This window comes from Drosophila melanogaster, chromosome 3L (genome assembly GCF_000001215.4).
Source record: "Drosophila melanogaster chromosome 3L".
NCBI lineage: Eukaryota > Metazoa > Arthropoda > Insecta > Diptera > Drosophilidae > Drosophila > Drosophila melanogaster.
The window spans coordinates 4,599,864-4,626,247 of record NT_037436.4 but is presented as its reverse complement, the minus strand read 5'-3'; the positions used below and the strand labels follow the sequence as shown (position 1 = coordinate 4,626,247).

Genomic DNA, 26,384 nt, shown 5'->3' with positions numbered 1-26,384 from the left:
GGAATCCATGCTAATATCGAACTTGGCCCATCGCCAGAGGGTGCATTCCCTCTCTCTCTTTCAGAGCATCACCCATCTCGCTCTAAAATCCACCGCAGTTTCCCACGATTTTCCTTCTCACTCTAAAATTCACCGTTGAACGACTCGGACGCGATTTTCCAGCGCGGGTGATTTTCCTCCTCGGTCGGCGTTTTTCGGCGGCTTCTTATCGACAAACAATAGTGCTCAAGTACAACGAGATTTTGTAGTGTTTTGGAGTTGCTGAATTAGAGGCGATTGTTAATTGAATAAAATTAATAAAACGGCGACGCGTAAGTTTCCAACTCCCCCATGTGCAAGTGTGCGTGTGTGCCCTGTGTGTGTGTGTGAAAAAAGAGAAAGAAGAATGGAGTTGCAGTGGAAACACAAACACGCTCTCTCGCTCCATCTCCCTCGCACGCACACACTCACTGGGCGAATGAAGAAGTGGAAAAATTAAAACCGAAGTAAAGTGACAAAGCGAAGTGGCCAATAATGCAAGAAAAAACATATGAAACCCGCAGTGAACATTTAAAACAAAATTAACATTTTTCATAGGCGGCTAAAATATCCTGCGCAGCTTTTCTCTTTCCGACTTTTCTCTTTTTCCCTTAAGAGTCTTTTCCTATGCCTTTCCCCCTCGGAGACCAACGCCTCTCCTTCGCAACTTTCTGTTACTTTATGTTAACTTCTCCCCTTCTTTCTCTTGGTTTTCCTCCTGTATTTTTCTCTGTTGTTGTTGCTGTGCCCGCAGGATATTTAAGACCTTTTTTTGCTGGCGTTTAATTATAGTTTTCATTGCTCTCTCTCCTTCCCGCATCTCTTTTTCCAATTAGCGTCGAAGTTCGGCGTAAAGTAAACAGCAAAAATATAGTATTTGTTGTTTTTATTTGGCCCGCAGACCGTGCAGTAAAAACAACAACTTTAACAGGCGTAACTGTAAAGTCCGCTTTGCTTTTGATAGCAAATAAAGAGAATCGGAATCCGCAGCAAAGTTTTGATTTATTCTAATTAAAAAAGGTAAGTGCGATATAAAACCGGATTATAGCTCCTTTTCATTCGCACCTCCTTGGCCCGAAGTGCCGTTAGGAAGAGAAGCCAATGAACGCAAATAAGTAAACACAAAAACTAAAAAAAAGAGTGCTAGATTTGCTCTCCCGCTGCATTTCTATTTATGCTTCTGTGGCTGATAATGTGTACAGTGAAAAGTCGAAAGATGAAAAAATAATGAAGAAATGGAATAAAGCTTAACTTAAGGAATCTTAAGACTTGTTGTTTGTTATATTTCGACACATACTAACCATTTCTTCAGGCTTCTTTGCGCTTAAAAAAATACCCAATTGGAGTAAATTTGAAAAAAAAAAAACATTTCAAGCTTTATGATAATTTGGTTCTAAAAATTTATTTGCAACCACTAAATTGTGTTTGGTTCACTTTATCGACGGTCTACCGTATTTAGTTATTGCTCCGGCTGCTGTAAAAAGTCAAAGAGCATTTGTTGTTGCTGCTATTGTAATTGCTTCCAATTTGTGGAGAGCCATTGGATGACGAGTGAATGGGGTTGGGGAAGGGAGATGGAAAGAAGAAGCTCAAGAGCAGCAGGCGTCGGCGCAGCAGCTGCTCCTTCTCTCTCTCTTCCTCTCGCTCTTTCCATCTGGTTTATCCCTTGTGCGCTATTTTCGGCATTTTGTGCTTATTTATTTACCTTTTGGTGGCTTGTTTATTAACCCCTCCTCTTCCCTTCTACTCTAAATCGCTCCATGTGCTTTGAAGTTCAAGCCACAAAATTTGTTTTTATTATTTTTTTTATTTGTTCGTTTCTTTTTTTTTGTACATTTGTAGCTTATCTGTTGCAGTAAAGTTTCACCCTCACTCCAAAAATTTAAACCCCTTCAATTAACATTGCTGCCGTCTGTTTTCTGTTTTTGCTACTTCTTTCCTTTTTCCCTCAGTTGTCTTTCCTTTTTTCTCCTTTTACTTTTTGTGGCCAGCCGCTGATAAAGACCGCAAATAGTTTGTCTTTGCTTCACATTTTTTGTGTACAGTGGCTATCGCTTAAAGGTAACTAAAAACGAAACAGGAAACTTAATTTCAGGAAGTGCAGAGAAATTCCAGTCCTGAGAGCGTTACTTCGTCAGAACTCGATTTGATTCTTTAAGATTAATTAAGGTGTATTGATACTCGAATTTGGTGAGCTCATTTAAACACCTTAATATAAATATGTGTGTGTACGTATCCGAATCACAAATCTTATCTGATTGTGACCTTTATGTTGGCCGTTGAAAATCATAGCCGTTTATCACTGTACAGATTTATGGCCGCTTCTTCTGGAGTCTGTTGCTCTTTAACCCTTAATTGGTGAGTGGGGGTTTTCAATGGAGATCCATTTGAGTGCAACTGGGCAATTATGCTGTTTGGCCGCTGTCCGCTCCTAAGCCCCATTCCCTTCGCCCTCCATTTTAGTGCCCCCTCGTCTTTGACCCCCTGCTAAATCATTGCAAAATGGCAATCGCAAAATGCTCTCAAACAAGTAAATCTGCTTAGCTCGACTAACGGCAAACTTGTTGAGATCTTTTCATTTCTCTATTTTGCTCGCAGTTCGCTCGCTGTTGTTGTTCTTCTTCAAATTTCCTATTTTGCACACAAAGCGTTTTACATGATACGGACGACCACAAAGGCATAGAGTCAATCGAAAAGGGGAGCGGGTGGTGGATGAAGGGGATAACACAGCGTGGGAGGTGCAATAAGGAGAATCCAAACGAATAAAAAGTAGTCAAAGCAACAGAAGTGGAGACGGAAGAAGCGGAACAAGTAGAAAACTCAATTGTTCATCGCTCTCTTTTAGCTCCTCCTTTGTTCCTTTCCCTGCCAGCTGTGCGTGTATGTGTGCGTGTTTGGCCACTTAGCCAGCAAACAATGCGCACAGCAGCAACGTTTTATTGATAAGAACTGAAAGGAGGAGAAAAGGCGATGGAAGTGAAGAGAGGAGAGCGGCGAAGGCGAGGAAAAGTGGAAAGTGCGTGGCAAGTGCGACAAAAAAGAATTAATGTAGAGATGATTGCCTGAGTGGAGAAAATTTCAAGTGGATTTTCCCTTTGATTGCCAGAAAATTACTACTTTTGAGAATTTTCAAATAAGATCTTAAAGATGCAGTATTGATTGAAAACTCTTAAAAATGCTATTTTCGGTAGCTCATACTTACATAGAAACTTTATTCAATAAAGCAAGCAAAATAAACCAATTTAAAAACGCGAAATGTAAACAAACTTAGGGTATCAACTCCATTCTCCTTCTAAATGTATTCCTCAACCTATCGTCGTCGAAAATGTAGTCCATATATGGACTAAAGGTAAACAGCATTTTGTATAAACAGCGGTTTATGGCCTTCATAAAACGATCATGGCTGGAGCAAAGTTTTCCTCTCACCTTCATTTCCTTAGCCTCGTTCAGCTTTTCCTCCACCTTTAATAAATACACCAGAATGCGATCCACATCGCTTTCAATGTAGACGAATTTGTCTTCCTTGAAGAGTCTTACGCAGATGCTGACGAGTCCTTGAAGGATCCAAACAAGAGGTTCCCCACACAGCAGCACATGATTTAGATTGGCCAGAGGATCTAGGTCGTACAAGTAGCTATAGTACTGCGATACAATTGGCAATCGAAACCATAAACCTTTCCGTATGCTGTGGACACAAAAACGTTTTGGCGGAGGAGTCGGTTTTACCAATAAACGAATTTGAGGACACTTGGGTTTATTGTTCTTTAGCAAATGACAGATCTTAATGGGCGTAGCCGGCTCCAAACAGGAATCCATCCGGGCTAGAAATGCATCTACCATTTCCAGTATAATGTCGCGTAACTCTCTCCAATTTCGATTTCCTAGACCAATTTCCATTTTAAACAAATCAAGGTACAAGCTACCCGACATGGCGGCATAAAAATCACGGGCTGCCAGCAATTGAAATCCATAGATTTCCGTAGTGTCCAGAGCCATTGCTACTGGTATTGAAAATGTATAGCGTTGCATATCCTTGGGCATTGGTTTCATACGCATTGTGCAGAAAAAGTATTGAAAGCGGTCCCATATCAGATTAAATAGATTGATACCTGTACACTTGTGCAGTGCTCTTAAATCACAAATCAGTGATAGTTTTCGCTGCAAAACCAGGCCATAAAATTTCGGAACGATATTTAGTTTGAACAGGATCAGTGTGGCTAGTAACCAAGCTTGAAAAAGTCTTTGAGGTTGCGTTATAATAACACAACATCCAATGGTCACTCCGCCTAATTCGGTAGTGTCCAGGAAACCCATGGTTGGCCAGTAGATGACGGTAAATAATAAAGTTGGAACGATAGCTGCTTTAGCAGAAGTCTTTAATTGGTGACACCACATTTGAAGCAGACACTTCTTTATGTCCAAATGCACAATGGGTAATGGGAATCTTCGAAGGCATCTTCCCTGACTCTTATGGTAATAGGAAATACCACAAAAGCAGCCAAAGGTCATGAGGTAATACCAGGATCCTCCTAGCAAGTAATTCCCATTGTTCAAGTCCACAAAGGATGCATAAAGCCAGCTGGTAGTCATGGTTATAGAGAGTATCGATGCAATCAGCCCAAGCCTTATAGGAAACTCGTAGGTTATTCTTAAAATGTTATTTTTGAAGCATCGGGGATTGTTATAATGTATGTGGCACAATACCAAACCAAATCCCATCGTGCTCACTCGTATGAGCAACATTAGTACCGAGGAATACACCGAAAACAGAGTCCATCTCAGGATTTCAGTGACGGAAACCAGTGGACGCATCACCTCGAACAAATTGATGGCTACGAAAATCGTCAGCATCTGATAGTCCAGCCATGAGCAGAGTAATGTGGCAAATAGGAACCGATATAGCAATATCTTCTTGATCTTAAGGGGTAGCAACTGATAATATTGGGGCAACTTCACCTTCCACATATTTGCGTATGGATTTTGATTTGATTTGGTGAATAGTTGATTCTATATACTACGACTACTGAGCTGCAACTTTTAACCTTCTTTCCGTCAATTTACTGTCTCAATTGACATAGTTCCCAAGTCGGTTGGCCTGGTCATCAATCTATTTAATGGGCTGCCGTTGACCTAACTTACGCCCATTGTAGACCCCCTGTTGTCCCTATTTCGTAAAAGTTCAAAAGTTTTTATGCCAATTTAAAGTTTTCCTCTCTATATACCCTTACGAGGGCTAGCCATAATCAAGGCAGCGATTTGGTAACGGCAGAAAGGAAGTGTATTGAAACTTGTGTCTCTAATTTACCAAACTAATTCAAAACATTAAGTCTTCGTTTTCAAGCATGAACTTTTGAAAGTGAATAGTAGCCATCTAATAAATTGTTTTTATATGATTCTATAAATTTTATTGTAATATATGTTCAAATGTTCTGCTATCTATTACCACTAATTTATTTAAGTATGTCAAGCTTCAATTCCCTGGTGAAATATTTTTCAGAATAGCTGTTGCTTACGTTTTATTTTTTGCCATTCAGGTGGACAAGTCAGCCAGGACTAAGTGCATCTAAAAATAAAGTTGTTGCCGCTGCAGGCACAACATTGCATTTTGCAATTGTTTTTATTCAGCGAGCGCCACTTTATTGGAGCTCTGCCACCTGCGGGGGGATAAATGCTTGGGTTAGCTGCTCCCAGCTAAAGTTCTAATTTATGTCGCTAAGTTTTTGCTGGCAAAAGAAAAGTTTGCAGTCACATTTAATGGTCAAAGCTTCAGGCGCAATTTCCAACGGGCGAAGAGAGCGTATTTCGAACGGGAACTGGACACGGACATGGAAATGGACATGGACATGGCAGAGGATGTTGCTCCGTCCCCACTTTTTTTTTGTTTGTTTGCCATTTCGGCCTGTGTGTGTGTGTGTGTGTGACCGCCTAACCCAAAAGCTGGCCAGGAGTGGAGCGAGGCCCGGGGCCAATTAGATTTATGGGATTAGCACAGGTCGTTGGCTATAAAACACTCGCATGCTTGCAACGGGGCGAAATCAACGTGAAAATCGAGTCCATGTGGATGAGAATGAGGATCCATTTGGAAACACACACCCGTTCGCAAATGGAACCTGAAGCGATGGGATATGTGTGAGCACTGAGAGAAATTTGTGTAGGCTTACTCAATTCAATTGCCAGCTTTTATGCTGATTTGTCTTTAGAGAATAAATAAGCGATTCCTTTGAGAACTTTTTTTTTTCAAGTGATCACTGGGAGTATAATTAGCACAAATTAAAGGGAGTTTCGTGCAATATTTTCTCTGTGGACACTGCAAACATTTGCATTGTTGTGTCCTGTTGAGCTCCTCTATATTTCTCCCTCGCTCTCTCTTTCTCTCTCTGCCCATATATCTCTCCCTATCTGTCTGCATGCAGCTTCGGTTTGAGCCAACTCCCCACTTACCACACACGCACACTTCACCGCTTACCTTCGCCGAACATCCGGTGGGCAACAAAACATTGTTTCATCCCATAAACCGCCGCCAACTTTTGCATCGGTGGTGGTTTTTTTTTCGCTCTCGCACTCGGCGAGCTTTGTTCCGGCCTTCCGTTCCGTTCCCTCGGCGTCCTCCTCACCTTCCGCCGCCCATCGCCACACCACGTCCTGTTCGCCTTGCCATTGAGCGGCCGCGACGATGACGCGTGCTCCTGGCCCATGCCCAGAACCACGTACCGCCGCACACATTTCCGGACTCAGGCGGACTGTTTTTGTGCCCTTGGAAGAGGGTATGATGATTATAAGAGAATATTTTAGTGTAATATAATAATCGTGGAATGTTATCGAAGTTATCAAATGTTGTCGAATGTTATCGAAGTACGATGTTCTGAACATCCTACGAAGTTCTAATGATCCCATTACACATAATTGAAAGATACAAATATATATCGTGAGAGTACTTTATAAGCAATCCAGCTGATAATATCTCATATCTAGCCCAGCTTAGTTTAGTACCTGGTACTAAAGTACAACCTGGTTAGGGTATTCCAAACTTCGTCACCAGACTCGTATCGTTCTCACTTCTTTTCCATGGATTCGATTGTGTGGAGCTTTGGTTGGTGGTTGTATTGCTCTTTCTATTTCAGCTTCTGTGGCCCTGTTGTGTTGGCTAGTTTTCGATTTTATCGATTTTCATAAAGCTGCTTTTATGGGCGGCAGGCATTCAGTGGCAAAAAGTTTTCGGCTCTGTTACTCCAATTAGAGCACATAAACCATGCAACACAGCCAGCCGTGCAGCAACAAAACAACAAAAACGCACAGGCGCACAAACGGAGCGACGGAGGTGAGCAATTTGGCTGCTCTGCTGACCAGGTGAAGCCAAACATTTCTGGCATTCCAATCGCATTTTTCATTGACTTCGCTCCAGCTTCATAAATTGAGTTTTTACTTCTCCCACCGACCGAATATTCCTTTGTCGATGCATTGGACCGAGAAATAAATTTCTCTACGTATTTATTCCGTTTTTGATGGCCATATGCAAGCAAACTAATTCGGGTGGCATGCTACATCTATTATTTTATTGAACACGAGGTCAAAAGTTCAAAACAGTCACAAACAAATAAAAGAGGAGTGCAGGACACTCAAAGAGTGAAAGAAATTTCAAATAAAACCATGCAATCAGCAATGATTTAGATTACCATGGTGATTAAACATAATATAACTTAAATATATTAATAAATCTATTGAATATAGTTAAGTTCTTCCTACCTCGCTTTGTAAATCCCTTAAGAAGGCTGGAAAATATAATCCCTGCGGCTCAATTAATCCACTCGGTTAGTGGAGCACTTTTAATGAGTGCCACTCACGTAGAAGAAACTGCAGCTGCAACTGAAACTCGACCCAATTCGAAGGCCCAAGCAAGTCATCCAAACTTATGGGATGACACTAAAATAAGAGCTCTGCTTTGCGACTTACTGAAAACTTTTTAATTACGAGGATCAGGACAATAAAAGTTTATGAGGCGAAAAGTCCTGCCGCACTGGATTCCGCCCCTCTCCCCCGCATATTTCGGTCAAATAAATACCAAAAGCGTGGTAAAAACTAATAAAACTGAACTCAGCTCTCGGCTTCCAACGGTGGTCGTAAAAAAAAAAGCTGAGAAAATCGAGTTGAAGTTGAACGTTTAATGTGTGTGCTGCCAAAAACTTGGCTAATCCCTGCAAAGCAAAATAGCAGCAGAAAGACTAGTCAATAAATGGGGAAAAATGAGACTGTTGCGCTTATATTGGACTTTTTGGCACAAAGTTTTGTAAATATTTTCTCGGACGAGCCAAAGGTCCTGGGAACTTTGATTATTGCCAGTGACAGGCCAACGAAATGGCAAATCGATTTCGAATGCAATCTCTGTCTATCTGCTAAGGGCTAATATTCAAATGAAGTTTCGGTGCATTGAACCCGCATCAGCAAGTGCAAGGTGTGAATTTGCCAGCCAACCAAGGAGCAGGAGCCAGGTGCCAGGATGTGAATTGGTCGGTGGCAGGATGGAGCTTCGGGCCACCAGGCAGATAAATATAAACACGAAAGTGGAGCACAGGCAGAGCTGTAGCCGCAATAACTGTCTTGGGAGATACAAATGCCACCCGAAGCGCACGAAAGTGCACTAATATAGGAAAATATTACCTAAATTTAATTTAAGGATGAATATGCTGAGTAACTCGTTCAATTTGTTAGTTACTATCAGAAAAAATTATTGACTTTATATATTTTATTAAGCTGGCAATACTTATTCTTCAAGATCTGTTTTTTTCCAGTGTACTCGGTAAAGCAGCGTGTGGAAGCTGTGTAAATTCGATGCAAAGGCATTTCCAGAATGACAGCGAATAAAGCAAATGCTCTAGATGCCAGCAACCCTTCATCCAACCCAAGTCCATATCCCCCACTATCCTAACCCTTAACCCCCCGACTCTGGCAATTCCCCAAACGCACGGAAACTTGACAACTTCACATTTCTGGGAGGTCTTAGACAAACTCTTTGCACACGCTTACACACAGAGAGATTCCTCACTCAAAACCCTCAAATGAAATTAAAAAGTTTAACTTCAAACTTGGAAATGGGTTGGGGGAGGGGGTAGGAACAACCCCTAGCTCACATTTGTGCAACTTGTGCCTAGACACTCTTCATTTTGCTCATGAAGTTCCAGAGATTTTTACTTGTGCTCATAAGACATTAGCCAGCTACTTTGCGGCCAGGAAGTTCCTTTGACTTCGGAGATTTCGTATGTGTTGAATAGTTGAATGGAACAATGTTTGTAATTAGTCACAACTGCCACAAATCTTTAGAAACATAGTTGTGCAAAACAGGGTCATAAAAGCGGCTTTACAGAAACTTGAGATACACCAGTCGTAATTATGGGTGTAATTAAGTAAGAAATCTTAGGGAACCAACAAAAGATGTATAAACCCCCAGATAAACACTTTTAAAGTCAGTTGTCAAGATAGTTATTTGATATACAAAATATATAGTTTAGCTGGCGAAACTTGTGAAATATATGTTTATTATTATAGCGCCTGAACTGAGTGTTCCGCTCAGTCATTCATAAAGTTCTCAGCTTATTCGAGTATTTGTTCCAACACGTGAATTCGTTGTGACAAATACGTGATAAATTCGTTGTAGCCTCATCAGGCAAACAAGCGCGACATGAACATAGTTTAAGTCTGACGGGTCTTGAGCTCCACAAAAGCGATTTTCTGAGAAGGGGAACTTGTGGATAGGGGGGCAGTAAGTGCTGCTTTTCCAGACAGCTACAAATTTTCATAGCATATTTCAAGCTGACTTCAGTTGGCATGAGAGCGCCACACAAAACGTTAGTGATAGAAAAAAAAAAATGCAAAAAGCCAAACAAAAGAAACACATTTGTTTTGCTTTGATAGTTCCCATGACAAAGTTTTGATAAACTAAAATACTTGGATGGAGTTTTCAGCTTTTCGCAGCAAATTGCTGAGCACAACTATTTTTTTTATGGCTAAGTCAGTAAATTGTACATTTTGAAGAGTATAAAAACAAATTGCATTCTTAGATTAAGAAATAAATAACGCGAACTGAGTTAAATGCAAATCAATATATATATATATACTTTTTGCTTTTACAACTTCTGAAAGCTATCTATTTTTTAATGCAGACATTAAACTCATTTTTCTAATAATCAAACTCTCCAGAGAGAGTTCAATGCTGAGATACTTAATCACGAGACATTTTTTTTATTGCCATTACAAGTGCAGGAATCTAGAACAAACTTTTTTGTGCAGTACTTCCACTGATGAAGTAGTAATTTGTCTCCACTTTTTAGCTTGACTCGAGTTATTTCTTAGCAACTGCCTCAATTGAATGACTGTCCAAACGACTGACAAAATGTCACGCTGCGATTGTGCCGATAGCGAAATCTCGTTCTCATTTTCAATTCGGAGGGTGGGCTAAGTTTTCAATGCCCCCCATCTCGGCGATTTTTCCCCCCATTTTCCTGCTGCATTGCGCCGGAGCTTTTGTCTCAAGTGCATTGCAGTTGGAATTGTGTCTAGAGTGGGCTGCACTTGTCGCAAAAAAGCTGCAAAAGTTGGTGTTTTTTTTTGTAGCTTCAATAGAAAAAAGCTGAATTCAAACCTGATACTGAACTCAAGTGAACTGGAATTAAATGAATGGAAGACCAGGACGCTCCCCAAACGCTTCTTCAATGCAATGCACTTTGCTGATTATTATTGCAGTTTGCTGTTTTTATTTTTTATTTATTTTTTTTTTGCTCACTGGGCTACGTGACGCAGCTGTAATCAATTTGACATAGATTTTTTAAAACAATAAATGGGCTTGTCACGAGCCGGGGTTAAAGTGGGATTTGACCAGGGCTTAAGGGCCATTCGATTTCCCACTCAATTAACACACACGGCGGATGGAGCTCAAATTTGCTTTTTATCTACCATGTTTGCTCAGCAAGCAAGTTTTTTTTTTCGAACAGCCAGACAGACAAACAAACAAACATTTATATCTCAAATAGTTCGTTTTCTCTTTTCCCAAACTTTTAGATGCAATTCGGGCTTTTATTGCCGGCATTTCTCGAATGTTTTTCGTAAATTGCATTTTATTTTCGCTGCGAGGATAATTTTCAAATACCTAATTCTTTCGTGTGGTCTATCCGAAAATATTTTCCCACATTTGCATCGAATGTACAAGGCAGGCAGCTGAGCTGCCGGAAAATTGTTCACATGTCCATATTGCATGTTCGAGAGCTGCCGCCGCCGCTTTTTGCTTGCCACCGTGCCACATAAATTGCATTTTTAGCTAGGCCAAAACATGTTGCTTTCGTTGTTTATTGGGATTGAATTCGGCGGGGCTTTTGGCTGGGGATCTTACAACACAAAAAGTACTTCAAGTTTAATTACTTATCATGGTGCAACTGCCTATCAAAAGATATTATTAATTTCAGTTGTTTTAATGAAATTCAACTCGGCTTACAAGCTTGTCATACTTTGACGTCAGTTTATTTCATTGACGTCAAATCCGTGACGAATAGTCTTCAAGAATTTATTTGTGCCCTTAATCATAAGGTTCATAAGGTGATTCGCCGTATTTGTTTAACCTCCTGATAAATGGCAATGTTGTCATTTGTCATATTTTGCTTGATTTCCGATTGAATTCAAGTTGATTTTTTTTATTCTTTTATTCCAAAGGAGTATCTTTATTTTTATAGTGCACAAACTGCGCTTTTAGTATTCACTATTTTTTATTTGGCCGCCATATAACAGCTCTCTTGAGACACTCTTATCTGGTCAGCACTTCAGTTTTGTTTTGATTCCATTTGCGGTTTTGCTTTGAAATGATGCAGTCAGGAATGTTTGAACGGCAAGTGATAAATCTATTTAAAGTGATGCCTGTCTATCACAGATATCAGAATGGCTCTTAGAGTTCTGCTTTTCTATGGTTATGTTAATGATGCATTATCTTAGTGTGTACTCTTTGATTTTTCAAGATGTGCTAAAAGTCATTGGCCTAGAAAAAAATCCAATAAAATCGCTGTCCATCGTTTGTTCTCTGTCACTCCCTGCTGTTTGTTCAAATTTTGTTTCTAGCTATCTTCAAGTACCCGATCTAAAATAAACATGAGAAGTGTGTGCACGACCCTCGCTGGTTCAACGCATTTTATTTTTTCTGTTTTGTGGGGCGTACACTTCTCGAAACGGAGAAAGATACAGATACATAGAAAACGAATAACAGCTGGTAAAGTAAAGACCTGAGTCGAGAGCAGAAAACCCAGCTGACTGACGGAAACCGAAAGTGATACATCTGCCTTCTCAAATGACCCGAGTTGCCTCATAGGGTCAGGCGTTGCTCGTGCTCAAAATATCCTTAGAAAATGCCTCGAGGCGCAATCCAAACATCCTGAGACGTTGACTTTGGCAAGCAGGTCACGTGAGCCTTTCGCCATTTCAGCAGTTCAGCCAACGAACAGAATAAAAACGAGGCGAGGCTGACAAAGGGAAATCCTAGAAATTCGTAGGGGTGGTCGTCCTGCAAATGTGATTGCTCCAAGAAAAAAAAAGGGGGCGTACTCCTCCACTGCCTTTGGCCGTTCCTCTCTCATATCATAAAATGCAGAACAAATTTCTTAGATTTCGGTTCGCTCCGTTTTAGCGCCTTTTCTTGGCAATTGTTTCAACGTGTTTGAAATATTTTAAGCTCCATCGAACCAGCCAAAAAGCTCAGGGTCTGGGCCCACTTTGTTTTGGCTTGTTTTGCTTTGGGTCTTTTGTGTTTACGCATATTCGGCTGATGCATGTATAAAAATGAAGTTTCTGTGGGGTTATAAATACGAACGAATACGCTTATACATACAAACATGAAAATCAATATTTGCGCCGCGTCGTCGTCACCTTTTTGCTAGTGTTGCGCTCTTTTGATACCCTTTACTTAATATTCATATGGGGGTATATGGTGTTGTGAGGATGTGCATAAGTAGAAAGAACTAACTTTGACAACTGCATTAATATTAAAAAAGTTATATATTCTACTGGGTATTCTTTAGTTGATACTCATACTGGTTCTACTGGTTTATTATTACATTTATTCCGCCTCTATTTGTATTTTCTGTTTGCCCCGAAAGCAGTCTGTCAGTCAGAGTAAAAAACCGAGTCAGACAGCAGCAGCTGATAAGCCGCCATGCGGATGTGAAAATGTGCATGGATGGATGAGGGATAGTAATAAATCTATTTACTTCCATGTGAGAATATATAAAGGTTTATATATACAATTTATTTACTATATCCAGTGGGTACTTTTCACGATAATTGACTAAATTCGTATCTCTCTTCCATTTCAGGTTGCGATAACCAACTTTGACCGAATCAAAGGTGAGCAGAACACGGAAAACGTACTGGAAATATGTTCCATTTTTTTCGAAGATTTTTTTTTTTCAAGTGGGGGTTTTCTCCTTTGCGACTGCCAAGTTTTTGTCACATGGCCGCGGGCGATTTTGAACTTGTTCCACTTTGGCAGCGGGAATTTGTGGGGGCAGCTTTATCTTTGCATTCATCTGTCTATCGGGCCATTCTTTGGCCCAACTTCTCCTATTCTGCCCCTAACGCCCAGATAAAACGCGAAATATTCTCCTGTTTTTTTTGGCTCACAGTATTTTCCTTTTTTTTCTCGAGCCAGCTGTGTGCTCAATTCAAAAATAGAAAAAGAGCAAAAAACCTGATGGAGCTAGAGATGCTGGATTATAACAGTGGATGGATACTCGAGCAGCTTGCTCCAGTTCTTGAAGTGGACTCCAAAACGAGTTTTTCGGCACTTGCCCAACCGCAAGCCCCGCCTCGCATACGTAAATCAGTTGGGTTGAGTTAGGTCTGGTTTTCTGATAGTTGTTTAAGCGCATATTAAAAAAAAAAATATGCAAGAGAACAAGATCCATAGGCCTAATACCAAGGTTTTTCCAGTATAAGTATATACTCTTTATGACCGCATAAAATCCGTTATTATATCTTTGACATGTTCGTGGCTGGTAATAAATTTCTATGCATATCCACACATCTGCGGCTAATTGACCAATCTGAAGTAACGATTGCGTTCGAGGCTAAAAAAGAATCGTAAAAATAAATCACTAAAGCTATATTTTAAAAGTTCATATCTTCAGCCATGTGCAGGATGTGGGACCACCGAAGAAATAAAGTTGAATAAAGCTCGCTTTTGGTTTTTTTTTAACATTTTTTGGCTTTTTATTGCAAATTAGATATAGTGATGAGTAGGAAAATCTTGAATCTTTTTGCCATCCATACATAAGTTTACTTCCTTCTCAGTTTTGCTTTTAAACAAGGTCTGTTTTTTTTTTGTTCAGTCTGTCTTTTAATCGCTGGAAAACAGATTTTCTATTCCGCTGACGGATTTCGATGGATAAATTGAATTACCATGTTGCATGTGCCACACGCAATACAGTTGTCGGTCTGGCTGTAGCTTTTTGTGATGAGGTCCAGCCAAGGGGAAAGTCATCGATGCATTGTCAGTACCCCCTGTCCCACTCCATTTGGGTTTCCAACGATGCATTTCTTGGATCTTTTGTTGTACACTGGGGATATGTGCTCAAATCACCTGGGCCACACGCTGGGCGAAGCAGCAGCAGATACCAACAGTTGAGGTCAATGGAATAGCATAGCTTTTAATTTTAATACAATTGTATGGGCTTAAAGACGAATGTACTGCAAATGACTTATGTCAAGTATGATCTTTTATGGTGGAACTTATATGTATGTTATATACTATTTTCTTGACCTGCGCTGTGCGAGGGTAGCTGCTGCATGAATGACACACGCGGCAAGTTAGCCAAGCGCATCTGGCGGGCGGTCGGGTGTACGATTGGTGGGGGCCAAGGGGACTGGGGCAACCCTTCAATGCCGCCTAGACAAACGGGTCTCCAATTTCATGACTAATTATACGGGAACCCATGTGGCAGCGGGTAAGGCGAGAAGGTTAAGCGGCTGCCTTCCCTTCACGAAATTATGCGGATTATATTTTTGTACTCCGCTGTTTCAACTTGCAATTGTCGTTGCCACCTTTGCCGTTGGGTTTGCCTTTTTGCCTCTTTGGCCATTAATGAAGTAATGGAACTGACCCTCCGGTGACTTTGGGGCTGCATGGGGGATGGTTATTTGGTTTCATGCATAAAATAGTTGCACATAAGTGCAAGCTGCAACTGCAGCATGAAACGATGATGAAAATTTCATGAATTTGCAACGGACCAAAGGAGCGGCGGTGTATTCTCATTCCTTTTTGGCCCAGTTGTGGGATGAAATGCAATTTCGCCCTGCCTGTTTTTTGAGTGGCACAAACAAACGAACACATGTGTTGCACACACTAATACTCATTTATTTTAATAGGTGTAAAGGCCTTAAGTTTACAAATTATGATACTCAGCAAGTGTGTCCCGGGCACTGGAAGATTTTTTGGGTCAAATTGTTGTGTAACTTTAACTTTTGCAGTCAAGACAATAAGGTCATAAATAAATTACTTTAAAACGTCAAATGTCAAGATAAACTTACGTTTTTAGTAATTATGCATTTTGAAGGGCTAACCTGAGGTTATAAAGTAAAACGTAGTTAAGATCTGCAGCACCTCCCATTTGTTCTATTCGTATCTCAGTTCTAGGTTTTTATCAGTGCAAAATCAGTTGCCTTGGCAAGCTGTTGCATAAATCAACTTCACCTGTGAACGTGAGTGTTTGTTTTTACCTGTGCCACACTACGGGTGCGTGTGTTTGTATTTTAGATAACTCAGCGTTAAGCGCCCGCTTGAAACTATGTCAAGCCCTCCCAGACACACAGACCATCACACGCCAGTGCTGCACTAATGCCGGCATTAACCCACAGCTGCTGCTGCTGCTGCTTCACCTAAAGAGGAAGCTACGGATGCTGTTGGTTGCTGGTTGCTGGGTGCCAGTGCCACCATCATGTGTGCTCTATAAAATATTTGTTTAAACTTGCAACGCCCACTTTGCCCCTGGAAGCCCTGGCTGTTCGACGCCCACATTTTCTGCATTTTCTGGTGTTGATAAGCACACTTTGCTCACGACCACTTGAGGCAGCGCGACGGGTAATCACAACTTAAATGAGTAGTTTAATTTTGTTCAAGTGCAGCACTAGAGAGATTTACCTTACAAGAAGAGGCGAAGGAACGTTAGCTTCTCTTTCAATCAGTTCTTTTACAAATTTGAATTTCTTTGAAACGCACATTTTTATAAACATATTTGAATCAGAGACAGAAATGTTTACATTTTCTTGAATTTCTTTAAATGGTATCATATGCCGAATATTTTCTCCCAGTGTTTGCCATAGGTAAACGTATCTTTGATATATTTCTCCCCCTGTCTTCGTTGAAGATATAGAGCCAGAGACCTGCTTTATGACCAGGCCGAGTGGCAAGTTGCGTTGCCCGCTAGAATGACTGTTTATTGTATTCCTCTAAATTGTTGTTTATGTCTGCATTCAGACAGCAGACTGCAACTGCAGCTGCAACGGCATTGGCGTTGCAATGGGAACTTGCAACTGCAGCAACATTAGCAGAGGTAGCAACATCAGCCAGCGACTCGTCAACAACCTGACAATTTGTGCTGTCTCCCGTCTGATGGCAAAGTGTGGCGTTGTTGTCTGTTTCAGACAGTTTTGCTGTAGTGGCAGCAGCAATAAAAGTGCTAAAAAGTTTCATGCCCCCAGACTGCATCCTGTGCCAAAGTCCTGCTCCTTCTGCCGCTGATGTTGAAGTTCCTGGCGTCCACAGAACATTTTTTTCTTTAATCTTTTAAAACTGAGCTGCATTGTTGTGCTGCGCTGTGTGTGTGCTGCTGCATTTGAAGTTGTGGAAAGAAGAGCGGAAGAATGCCGGAGAGAATGCCGCAGTCCGCCCCCAAGAACCGGCTGAATTTTAGCCCCGCTTATGTCCTTGCATATTCCTCGAGCCTAATGAGAGCATTATAACTTTGTGACAAACTTCGCTGTAGCTCTGATGTTGGAAAAGCGAGCTAAAGTACAAAAAAATAGTAGCTGCTACCGATGCTAATGAGAGAATGAGTTTTAAAGCACAAATTGTACTCATTAAAGATGAAATACAACTCAAGTTTTGTGTAAATCTCTGCAGAACGGACAGCAATCTCTCTTGGACGGACACAACTACTCTGTAGGTACGATGAAATACAAATTTGTTTTCTCTCATTATACATCGAGTTTAGTTTCTATATCCATCACAAGTTAGTAATAAACATTTCTAGCGCACCTCAAGTTCTCAGTTAGTTAAAGAATTTGTTTTGTTTTTTTTGTGAATTTTCCTTCCCCCATGTTTTGCTTGCTCTTCGGCTTTTCTCCCGTTTCATTCATAATTTCTGTCGCATATGTAAATGCGGGGGTTGCTTGGAGTGTCGCAGGATGTACCTGATATGTCCCTGGGGGTGGTGAAATGTGGAGCTGGGTGTTATGCGGAGGTGGGTGTCATAATACTCATAAGGGGGTATAAGGGGGCGGTTGAAACAGAAACAGAACTTTGTCGCGTTGTCAAGCCTTTGTGGCTGTTTTCTATTTATGTTACGTTATGTTACTGCTACCTGACTGGGACTCCCTGACTTTTCCCACCATGTCTGATGTCTGGCTGGGTTTATATACATCTCCCACTTGGGCATTTCCTTCAGCATTTTACCACCCCCAGGATGTCTGCACACGTACACAGAAATGACATCAGTGGTAGCCTGAAGCTCAGGCTGCATCGTTGAGTAGGAAATTAAATACTTCAGTTCAGTTCAAATTTCCGTTGCTGCCTCTCGTTTCCAGCTGAAAAGTCAGTTAAAATTTGCCTTCGCTTCCTTCAAATATTCATACACGATGCAAAGCAATTTGTATGGTTATTTAAATTGCATATTTGGCTAAAATTCCTGCAAATTTATGACCCAACAGAGACTTTCACTATTTGATTTTACTATCTGCCATGCCTTTCGCCGATTCCCCCGAGCCCCTCTATTTTTTTTTTTATTATCGCCCATTCAATTAGTCTGGCTCTAATGACATTTAGCCCGGCTCCCATGATAATCACCCCATGGTCAGCGTCGGTTTCCACTGCTGCACTTTTGCCCCAATTTCCCTCGGTTGCCACCATCCCCTGTTTTTCCACATTTCCGCCCCACACTTTGCGTTGCACTGCGCCAAAAATGCAATGAAAGCGATATAAAAGGCAACAAGGCATTGCAGCCTCATTTCGGTTTTTCTTTCCCTCTTCGTTTTTGTGCAGGGTATCAGGAATTTGAGGTATGCTGTGTTATACGGACTTTATAGTTTAAAGAAAAAGTGGCGGTCCATAAAGCAGAATAATTGAATAAATATAATGTTGAATAGTTTCTTATAAATGTTTAAGGACACATACATAGGCAACAGTTTGCAGGTTTTCCTTTGAGTACCAGGTATACCATAGTCTAATCACTTGCATACATAGTGGAATTTTTTTTTATTTTTTTGGACACCCTTTTGTTGCCTGTTCAGTTGTTGCGTGTAACACTTTTGCAGCTCCCCATCGCCGCCCCCCGCAACAAATGTCACACGAATGTGGAGCACGTCATGTGTTTATGCATGCAAATGCAGCAAACACGTTCAGAAAACACCGAAAAGAAAAGGATGCCTCTTTCTTCGAATCTCGATCGCGATTGTTGCCCACATGCCGAGTTGTAAAAGAACATTTTTTTCTTTCCTTTTTTTTTTGTGCTGAGTGTCTGTGACATTACATTTTCGGTAATTTGTCTTCTTGATTTAAATGTGTGATACCATTAGTTGTTTACTAGCGATGGGAAAAAATGTGTTCACATGTATCGAACGAACATGTAAAATGTATTGTCTTAAAAATAGATAGTTCTTAAGCTAACATTGTATATGTTGAGAAGTTAAATCAGCACAATTTAAGTTTCAACAAGATAAAAACCATGAAGTACAGCCATTTTCGATTGCTGTGCCATTATACAGATTTTAAATGCTTTCCCTTTCCCAAAACTTTGTAAACTATTGATTGCTGGGCCAACCGGGAAATGCCCCTTTAAACATTTCCATCTCTAACCAACGAAACGATGCGGGAATGCCCCTAAAGACTTGGAACAGTGTCTGCGATAAGCGAACCCACCTCCTCCACAGGCCATTAAATGCACTCTATCGATATGCATTTGTACATTTCATTTTTTTTTTGGGTTTTGGGGTCAACTAACGACTCTCGAGCGTTTAAATTTTGTGTTGTCCGATAAGAGCCGACCGCATCTGATGGGTCGCTTCTGTTGGAGCAGCGTCGTTTGGGCTTAATGGCTTATCAGCCGGTGGGCTGAATTACCGCTTCACCCTGCATTTCCCCCCTCATCCCTTTCGTTGGATCCCTAACAAAACTTTTGGGTGTCGAAATCCCGTGATTGACCCAATTGTGGAAATGCGACGTGGGACCCACACATGAGAAATGAGCTGCCAATGGCTACAAGACTTCGATTTGGGAAAAAACGTTGAGTAATTGCCGCACTACAGTCGCAGCTCCGCGTCGAAAAAAAAACTGAACTTTACCCGCAGACTGTGCGAGGTAGTTCCAAAAATAATGGAATGCCAACTCAAAGTCGAGATGTTGAAGTCATATCAAAATGCGACTAGTACGAAATCATAAATTTAAACTTCGTTTACTTATCAAAGCTACATCAATTAGCAGGATAAACCGAAGCAGGATATCCCGCCTGTCATTGGATTATTTCCACAAGCATTGCCCTTGCTAATTTTCGGATAATTACACATTTATTTTTCCCATTTACTTTTTTCCTCACACTGAATTAAATTCCTTGCGAGTTGCGTGTGTGGCAACATCAGGATTCAGGATACAGGCGTTAATGCCCCATTGTGTGTGGCAATGGCTTTCGCTGTCGTCATGGCCATTCCACAATCGACAATCGGACGGCGTTAGTAACAGCGGCTTGACTGGGCTTTGCCACCACTTAACTGGTCACTGGCGGCTTTTTAGCCTTTTTAGCCAAGTGCTGACGTCGCGGGGTCAGGAACATGAACAACAAGAAAAAAAAAAAAGAAGGAGCGTGTAAATATTGCCACCTCGTCACGGCGTCGTCCTGTCGTCGTCCTGGCGCCGTATCGCCATTTCCCGGAGCGCCTGTAATTTGCCACGTCCTTCGTCCTCTTGGTCCTTGGGGGTGTTGTTTGCTGCCATCTAATCGCGAACAAATATTGTTTTAATACTGCAGCAAGCTTTCTTCAGTTCTTTAGCTAACCAGTCCAACACACCCACTTCCAACTCGCTATCCTCTGCAGTCAGCTTAACCTGCAATTAAGTTTTCTCATGGCTATGAAAAGGCAAGTCGTGTTATTGTTGACGAAAATTACGGCTGTTTGTACTACCAACAATTGTAACTATTACGTTTTGCGTTTACTTTAAAAGGAGGGAAAAGCGGTTGCCTTATTTAACTACTGGGATTGGTATCCTTTAATCCATAATGGTTTTTACATACGAAACATAGAAGCAAAAAATTATTTAATGTATTTGTAGTTCAGCAAAAAATGTGTTCATGTTTTTAAGCCTGCGAAAATGACAAAACAAGTAATTGCCATCATAAAGCTACTTATGCCACTGATTACCACTGATAATCCCTCGAGCTACTATTATTTTTTATAACCCATAAAATATTTAAACTTTTCGCAACCAATTCGATTTCCTGAGGGAGAATCTTTAAACGTCATCTATGGCATGTTTGTACGGTCAGAATTTTATTACTGGCGCCCTCGGCGTGTTGGACTCACATTTTTCTTCACCAGCTCGATTTCGTCATCGTTTCGCACACTCCACGCCCCCATTTCGGTAACGTGTTTTCCGTTTTTTCTCCAACTTTTCCGGGTTTTTTTTCCCCTATTTTGCCGTCCTGGCACGAAACGAACTCCGGTTCTGAACTAACCCCGCCTTAATTCTTGTTTCCTTAATTTTGTTGCCCATTTTTTTTTTGTTTTGCCATTCCCGCTGCTGTTTCTCACACGGTAATTAGATTTCTGGGTTATATTTGGTTGTTCGCAAATTCACCCAAGTCTTCCCTTTGACAGTGCTTATTTATTTAGCGAACTAATTACGTGTCTTTGGATTGCCGCCTGTTAATTCCAAACAATCCCTCTCCCAGCACATCTTGTTCGCCATAAAAATCATAACTTTTAACTTGTAGCCACATACAAATATTTCATTAAAATAAACGCGAATAAGCCACAGGATGTCTGTCGGTTTGGTTGCCATCCCGCGACCGCAGGCGTCTACGGAGGTGGGAACCCATTAAAGTAATGAGCTCATCTCGTGATGTTGCAAAACGCCCCTTACCATCCTACATGCCACATTCCACATCCTACATCCCCTTCAGGGTCCTGCCTTTTTGCTGTTTGCTCATGGTTTCCTCCCAACGCCTCGCGGAGGTTGACAAACCCAGACCACAGAACTCACGCGCGCTCATCATTGGAGGCAACACCCCATCGAGGAATGAAGTGCTAGGCGTTATGATCACGCAGCACTTCCGGTTCCCTGCTCCATCCTCTCATCAGGCTCTAGGGTATTCGTCAATCGAATAATATTCCAATAAAGTTTGTCAATCCAGTGCAAATATAGGATTAGGAAAGAAGCCATGTCGAATATTCTTCACCATGAGGTTTTGATCGAAGGGCTGACTAGTTAATCAGGATTTATTGCGACGAAAAATGTTGAGCTTTTTTTCGGGGGAAAAGAATATCGTCCATTCGGTCCTTCCCTCTTTTAAAAGTTATTTCCACGGTTTTTTCTTTCATAACCCGCACGTTCACAGCAACAACAGAAACTGCGTGAAATTGTGCGTTACAAGCAGGTCACGCCCCCAAAAAGGCGCCCTAGACAAAACACGTTCCTTTAGCTCCTCTTTTTTTTTTTCTCCTTAACCCTTCGGCGCCCTGCGGGGAATCCGGGTTTGTGCGGCGCCAACAAATAAATCTGCAAATCTGTACCAACCAGCCACTGGGAATACCCTATCCAGTAAGCTTTGGCCACATAAAACCCGGGGGATACCCTACTTGGAGCTTTGCTTTATGGTCGGCATGGCCTAGATTAAATGAGATTTAATGGAATTTAAGGAAAGGATGAAAATGAGTTTTTATGCTGGTTTCACACAGCATTACCTACTGCAGGGTATACAGAATAATAAGGTTTTTTTCCATGCAATTTTTGATTTTATCTCTCGCATTGTTTTTAGTTATTGTGCACCCTTTTTTTTGTCCAAGTACGTGACATTTTTTAATTGCGCATACAAACTATAAAGCTGCTCCCTTCCACCTCCTACGTCGCCCAGTTTTTTTTTTATTCTCGCCCAGTCCATATATACAACTTTAATCTCCATATGGCTGCGGCTGCTCACGCCATCTGATTGATTTTTGTCACATGAACTTGTCACGCTGGCCCTGAAGTCGGTCAGTGTACATAAAACCATATAAATATATCTACACTTGAGCGAAAATCTTAAAAAGAAATTATGTTATCAATATAAATAAAAAAAATTACTTTAATAATAATAATATGCAATTGAGTCCTTACGAGTCATTATCTAATCACATAATGCGACATTCTTGATACTACTTTTTCTCAGTGTTCTCAATGTGGGGGACGCTTTCAATACTCGGGCTTATTATGATTATTGCTTCTAGTTCATTTGTTTAATGGTCTCGGAGGCGGGAAAAGGAAATCGTTACACTGCCAAGTCCAGACCCTCGTAAATAGAATCTGTCGAGCAGATCTCATCCGTGCCAAGAGTTTCAGGGAGTTGGTAATAGATACTTGCATAAATAAATTGATTGGTCCCTTACACATCTGGCTGTCAACTTCCCATTTGCTTGTGGCATAAATTAGCTTAATTTATGTGCTCGTTCATTAGCTGCCATTACAATTTGGGCACCAACAGACAAAGTTCAATTAATTCCAACTTCAAAGAAGTAATTTCCTGTGAATTGATAGTCATGAATTGCACTTATGTACATATTTGAATTTCACTAGTAATTCTTTCCAGTTAAATAACTTTAAATAAATGGTATTTAATTCGTAATTGGCTACAAAATATTTCGCTTGTCTGATAAACAATTTAATATTCCTGAAATGTCATAATTTCATCAACATTCTGCTTTTAATACCAATTCATTTTTTTTTTTTGCTTTTGCGAACTTTTCCCTTGATGCATTATTAATAACTCCAGCGCAACAAGGATAAATGTATAAAAATTGTTATTTGTTTGCTGGCGAGTAAAAGCTTACAGTACGTGCCAATAAACACTATGATATATTTATGTTTTCATTTATTTACGGCGCTCTGAAGTCGAGTGCAATTTAATATTAAAGCGCCGAGCATGGAAGCCAGTCGAACGGGTTAAATGCAATGTTTTATGCAACAAATTCAATTTCGAAGTCATGTCAACGTCACTCGGATGGGTAGTAATTCATTTAATCTATAGAGCCTATCCTCTTCACTTGAGCGGTGCACATAAATCGAGAATTTATTGTGTTATTCATTACTTAGTCGAAGGCAATTTCACTGGCACACATTTCCCATCCGCACCAGTAGCAGATGTTCGTATATATTTTATTTTATTCGGTTAATTCCTTTCGAGGACTAATCGATAGCACGTGACGCTTAAAGGTGAACGACTGTGCCACTCCGGGTTGAACGCACAGATAAGACAACAGTTGGTGGGGAAATTGGGAGAGTGCGGCATCGGCATCCACATTCACACAGCCACAGCCACATATCCACGGCAACAGGATGACAACGAGGACGTCACACAAATTGACTTTTTAAGTAGGCAACAATGTGGCTACAGCTGACGAAGGACGATGGCGTGGGGATGCGGTATAATAATAATGGAGCGCAATAAAAAAATGTGGGCGAAACAGAACCATTTTCCATTTCCATTCTGCAGCAACCACCCCCAAAAATACCCCCCTTATCAAAGACGCTCCACATTTCTCAGATTGTCTGTGTGTGTGTGTGTGTGTGTGTAGGACTGTCATCGGGAAATGACGGCATTACGGCATTTACAGTTAATGCCTTTATGTCCTCGAGGATTTGGCCTGACATGCGATTGGTTTTGGGACTCCCCGGGGGAATCACATTCTTTTTTGCATAATATTTGATTTTATTAGGCAGTGGGTCAGACCATTTTCGCAACTATTTTGAGGGCACATTGTTAATTTGGCCAAAATGTAGTTCAAATGGCTGGTTTAAACCAGGGAAAATATAAAGGAAACTAGGTTTGAATAAATTGAATAAATTCCAAGACTTTAACCTAATTTGTTATGTTATTTAATTTACTTTATATGTAACTTAAGAGCGGAATTATAATGATTAGGACTGATAGGCTTTTTGATAAATATTTGCTGCCACCTCTTCTTAAATTTGTTTTAATTGGTCTTCGGAACTCGTTTTGTTGCTCCACTTTTTTACTTTTCCATCTTGACACAACCAAACAAACATGCATCATAACTGCCAAGTTTTCACATTCGTGTTGCCGACTTTGTAGCGCATTCAAAGCCGCAATATCCAATTAAGTATTCATTTAGTTTTGTCAACTTCAACAATGGTTATTTATTGCTCGTGTGCAACAACACATCCCTCCCACAACACATGATGCTACGTGTGTACGCCCAAACCCCCAAAAGTAAACTAGAAAATTACATTTTCATGTCACACACACACAGAAATGAAACCGAATCGCTGTCAGCGGTGGAAAACCCGAGAATTGGTAACTGGCAACTCAGCTTTTCATTTGCTGGCCATCAACTATGATATATTCGTATACTTTTTCGATTCCAACTCTTTTGCCCGCAATCCCCAATCGACCATTTGCTTTCGGTTTTTGATATACCAGTGCGTAGGGGTCATAAATCGCTCGTTTTTGCGGCAAAGTCTATGTACCATGTAGCTGCTGTGTGTCACCTGTTCTTCTGGGGCAAAAAGAGTTAAAGTGTGAATAATATTATGGAGAGGGATTTTATGGCATTTGCATTTGAGAACTATGTTACCTAACTATGTGATATTACCGGAAAAAGTGTTTCAGGATACACAAGAGTATATTAGATTTTGAAGTACGACTATAACTACTATATTGCTTTCATTCATCGTTGTCTTTGTTGGATAACAATGAAAAGCACTCATTCATCTTTACAAGCTGTTGTGATAGCATTACTAGCATATTACCCTATCACTTTATCCCATCGCCAGTCCATCAACTGTTGCTCTTTCTTTGTCGAACGTAGGGTAGTAAAAAATAATCCAGTCAGTCAGTGACTTTTAAAGTACATCTCGTAAAGCCACGTACATAATTGTATAGAATTTCCCAACATTATTGCAGCTTCAATGCCGGCTACTCTGTTTCGTTCACTTCGACCCCAAAATGTAAAGGTTGCTTGACCCCCGTGGAACTTCACGCTGTTGTTTTTGCTTTTGCCGCTGGGCGGACGGGTTCATGAACTCGCCGAAAAACAAACTTTGACTTTTTATGGGCAAACGAACGCAAATCCATTCAAACTTTTGTGCTTGTTGTTGGCGGATTTTAAAGCGTCGCACGTTGTGTGTGTTTATCAAGTTGAGGGGACAACAAATGCAGACGTCGCGCCGACAAAACTCAGACAGTTTAAATGTCCTGGCACAATTTCCAACACTCTAGGCACTGTCAAGTCAAGTCAGCAACACTTTCTACCATTTTCATTTCGGTTGCGATTTGGGCGCTAATGCACTGAAAACAAAACGGGCTTAATACTGATAAGGCTTTTAAGTGGAAACACAATGTGTTCCAACCTACAAAGTAATTTCTTTAAAAAGATAGTACCCAACTTGGTGTAAATGATCTTACTTAGGGGATGATGCTCAACTAATTTGGTGATTTTCCTAGTGCACTTTCGTTGTTTGCCAAGGCGGCTTGACTTGAGTCTCGGGTTTAACATGGCTTTAATAATTGACGGCACGCCAGGCCAGGCGGACCGGAACAATGTCAGGATATTAGCTAATGCCGCAAATGCATCCTGGCAACTGCCAGCATAGCGACAATTTCATGCCAGCTGCGCACACACAACAAATGCGCAACAATAACAATTAAAATTGGAAACTGCAGCAGCAATCTAGATTGTTAGGGGAGTGTCCTCGGCGCAGGAAGAGCCGGGCCATCGAGTGGTTCAACCTTGGCCTAACAGCACAGCACGCCCATGCCACACTCATTCGTATCCGCATCCGCATCCTCGACTGCGCATTGGAGACCATAATTATCCAATTGAACAATAAACAGATGCCTGCCAGGCTTGAGTCAATAGACAAT

At 41.0% G+C, this 26,384-nt stretch overlaps 2 protein-coding genes across 10 annotated transcripts in view; one reads left to right on the top strand and one right to left on the bottom strand.

Moving 5' to 3' along the window:
- The first annotated feature begins 51 nt into the window (after window positions 1-51).
- Window positions 52-26,384, top strand: part of Src64B (Src oncogene at 64B) — a 33,750-nt gene continuing 7,417 nt past the window's right edge. For 3 of the 9 annotated variants that reach the window (NM_001259699.2, NM_001259700.2, NM_001014564.3), the window contains exons 1-3: window positions 116-311; window positions 920-1,038; window positions 13,359-13,389. The gene's annotated coding sequence lies outside the window, so the exon portion shown is untranslated. 9 annotated transcript variants of the gene reach the window in all.
- Window positions 3,263-5,029, bottom strand: CG32246 (uncharacterized protein). Its single transcript, NM_168098.3, has one exon. It carries the CDS (start codon window positions 4,981-4,983, stop codon window positions 3,286-3,288), a length of 1,698 nt encoding a protein of 565 aa, NP_729020.2. The 5' UTR covers window positions 4,984-5,029; the 3' UTR covers window positions 3,263-3,285.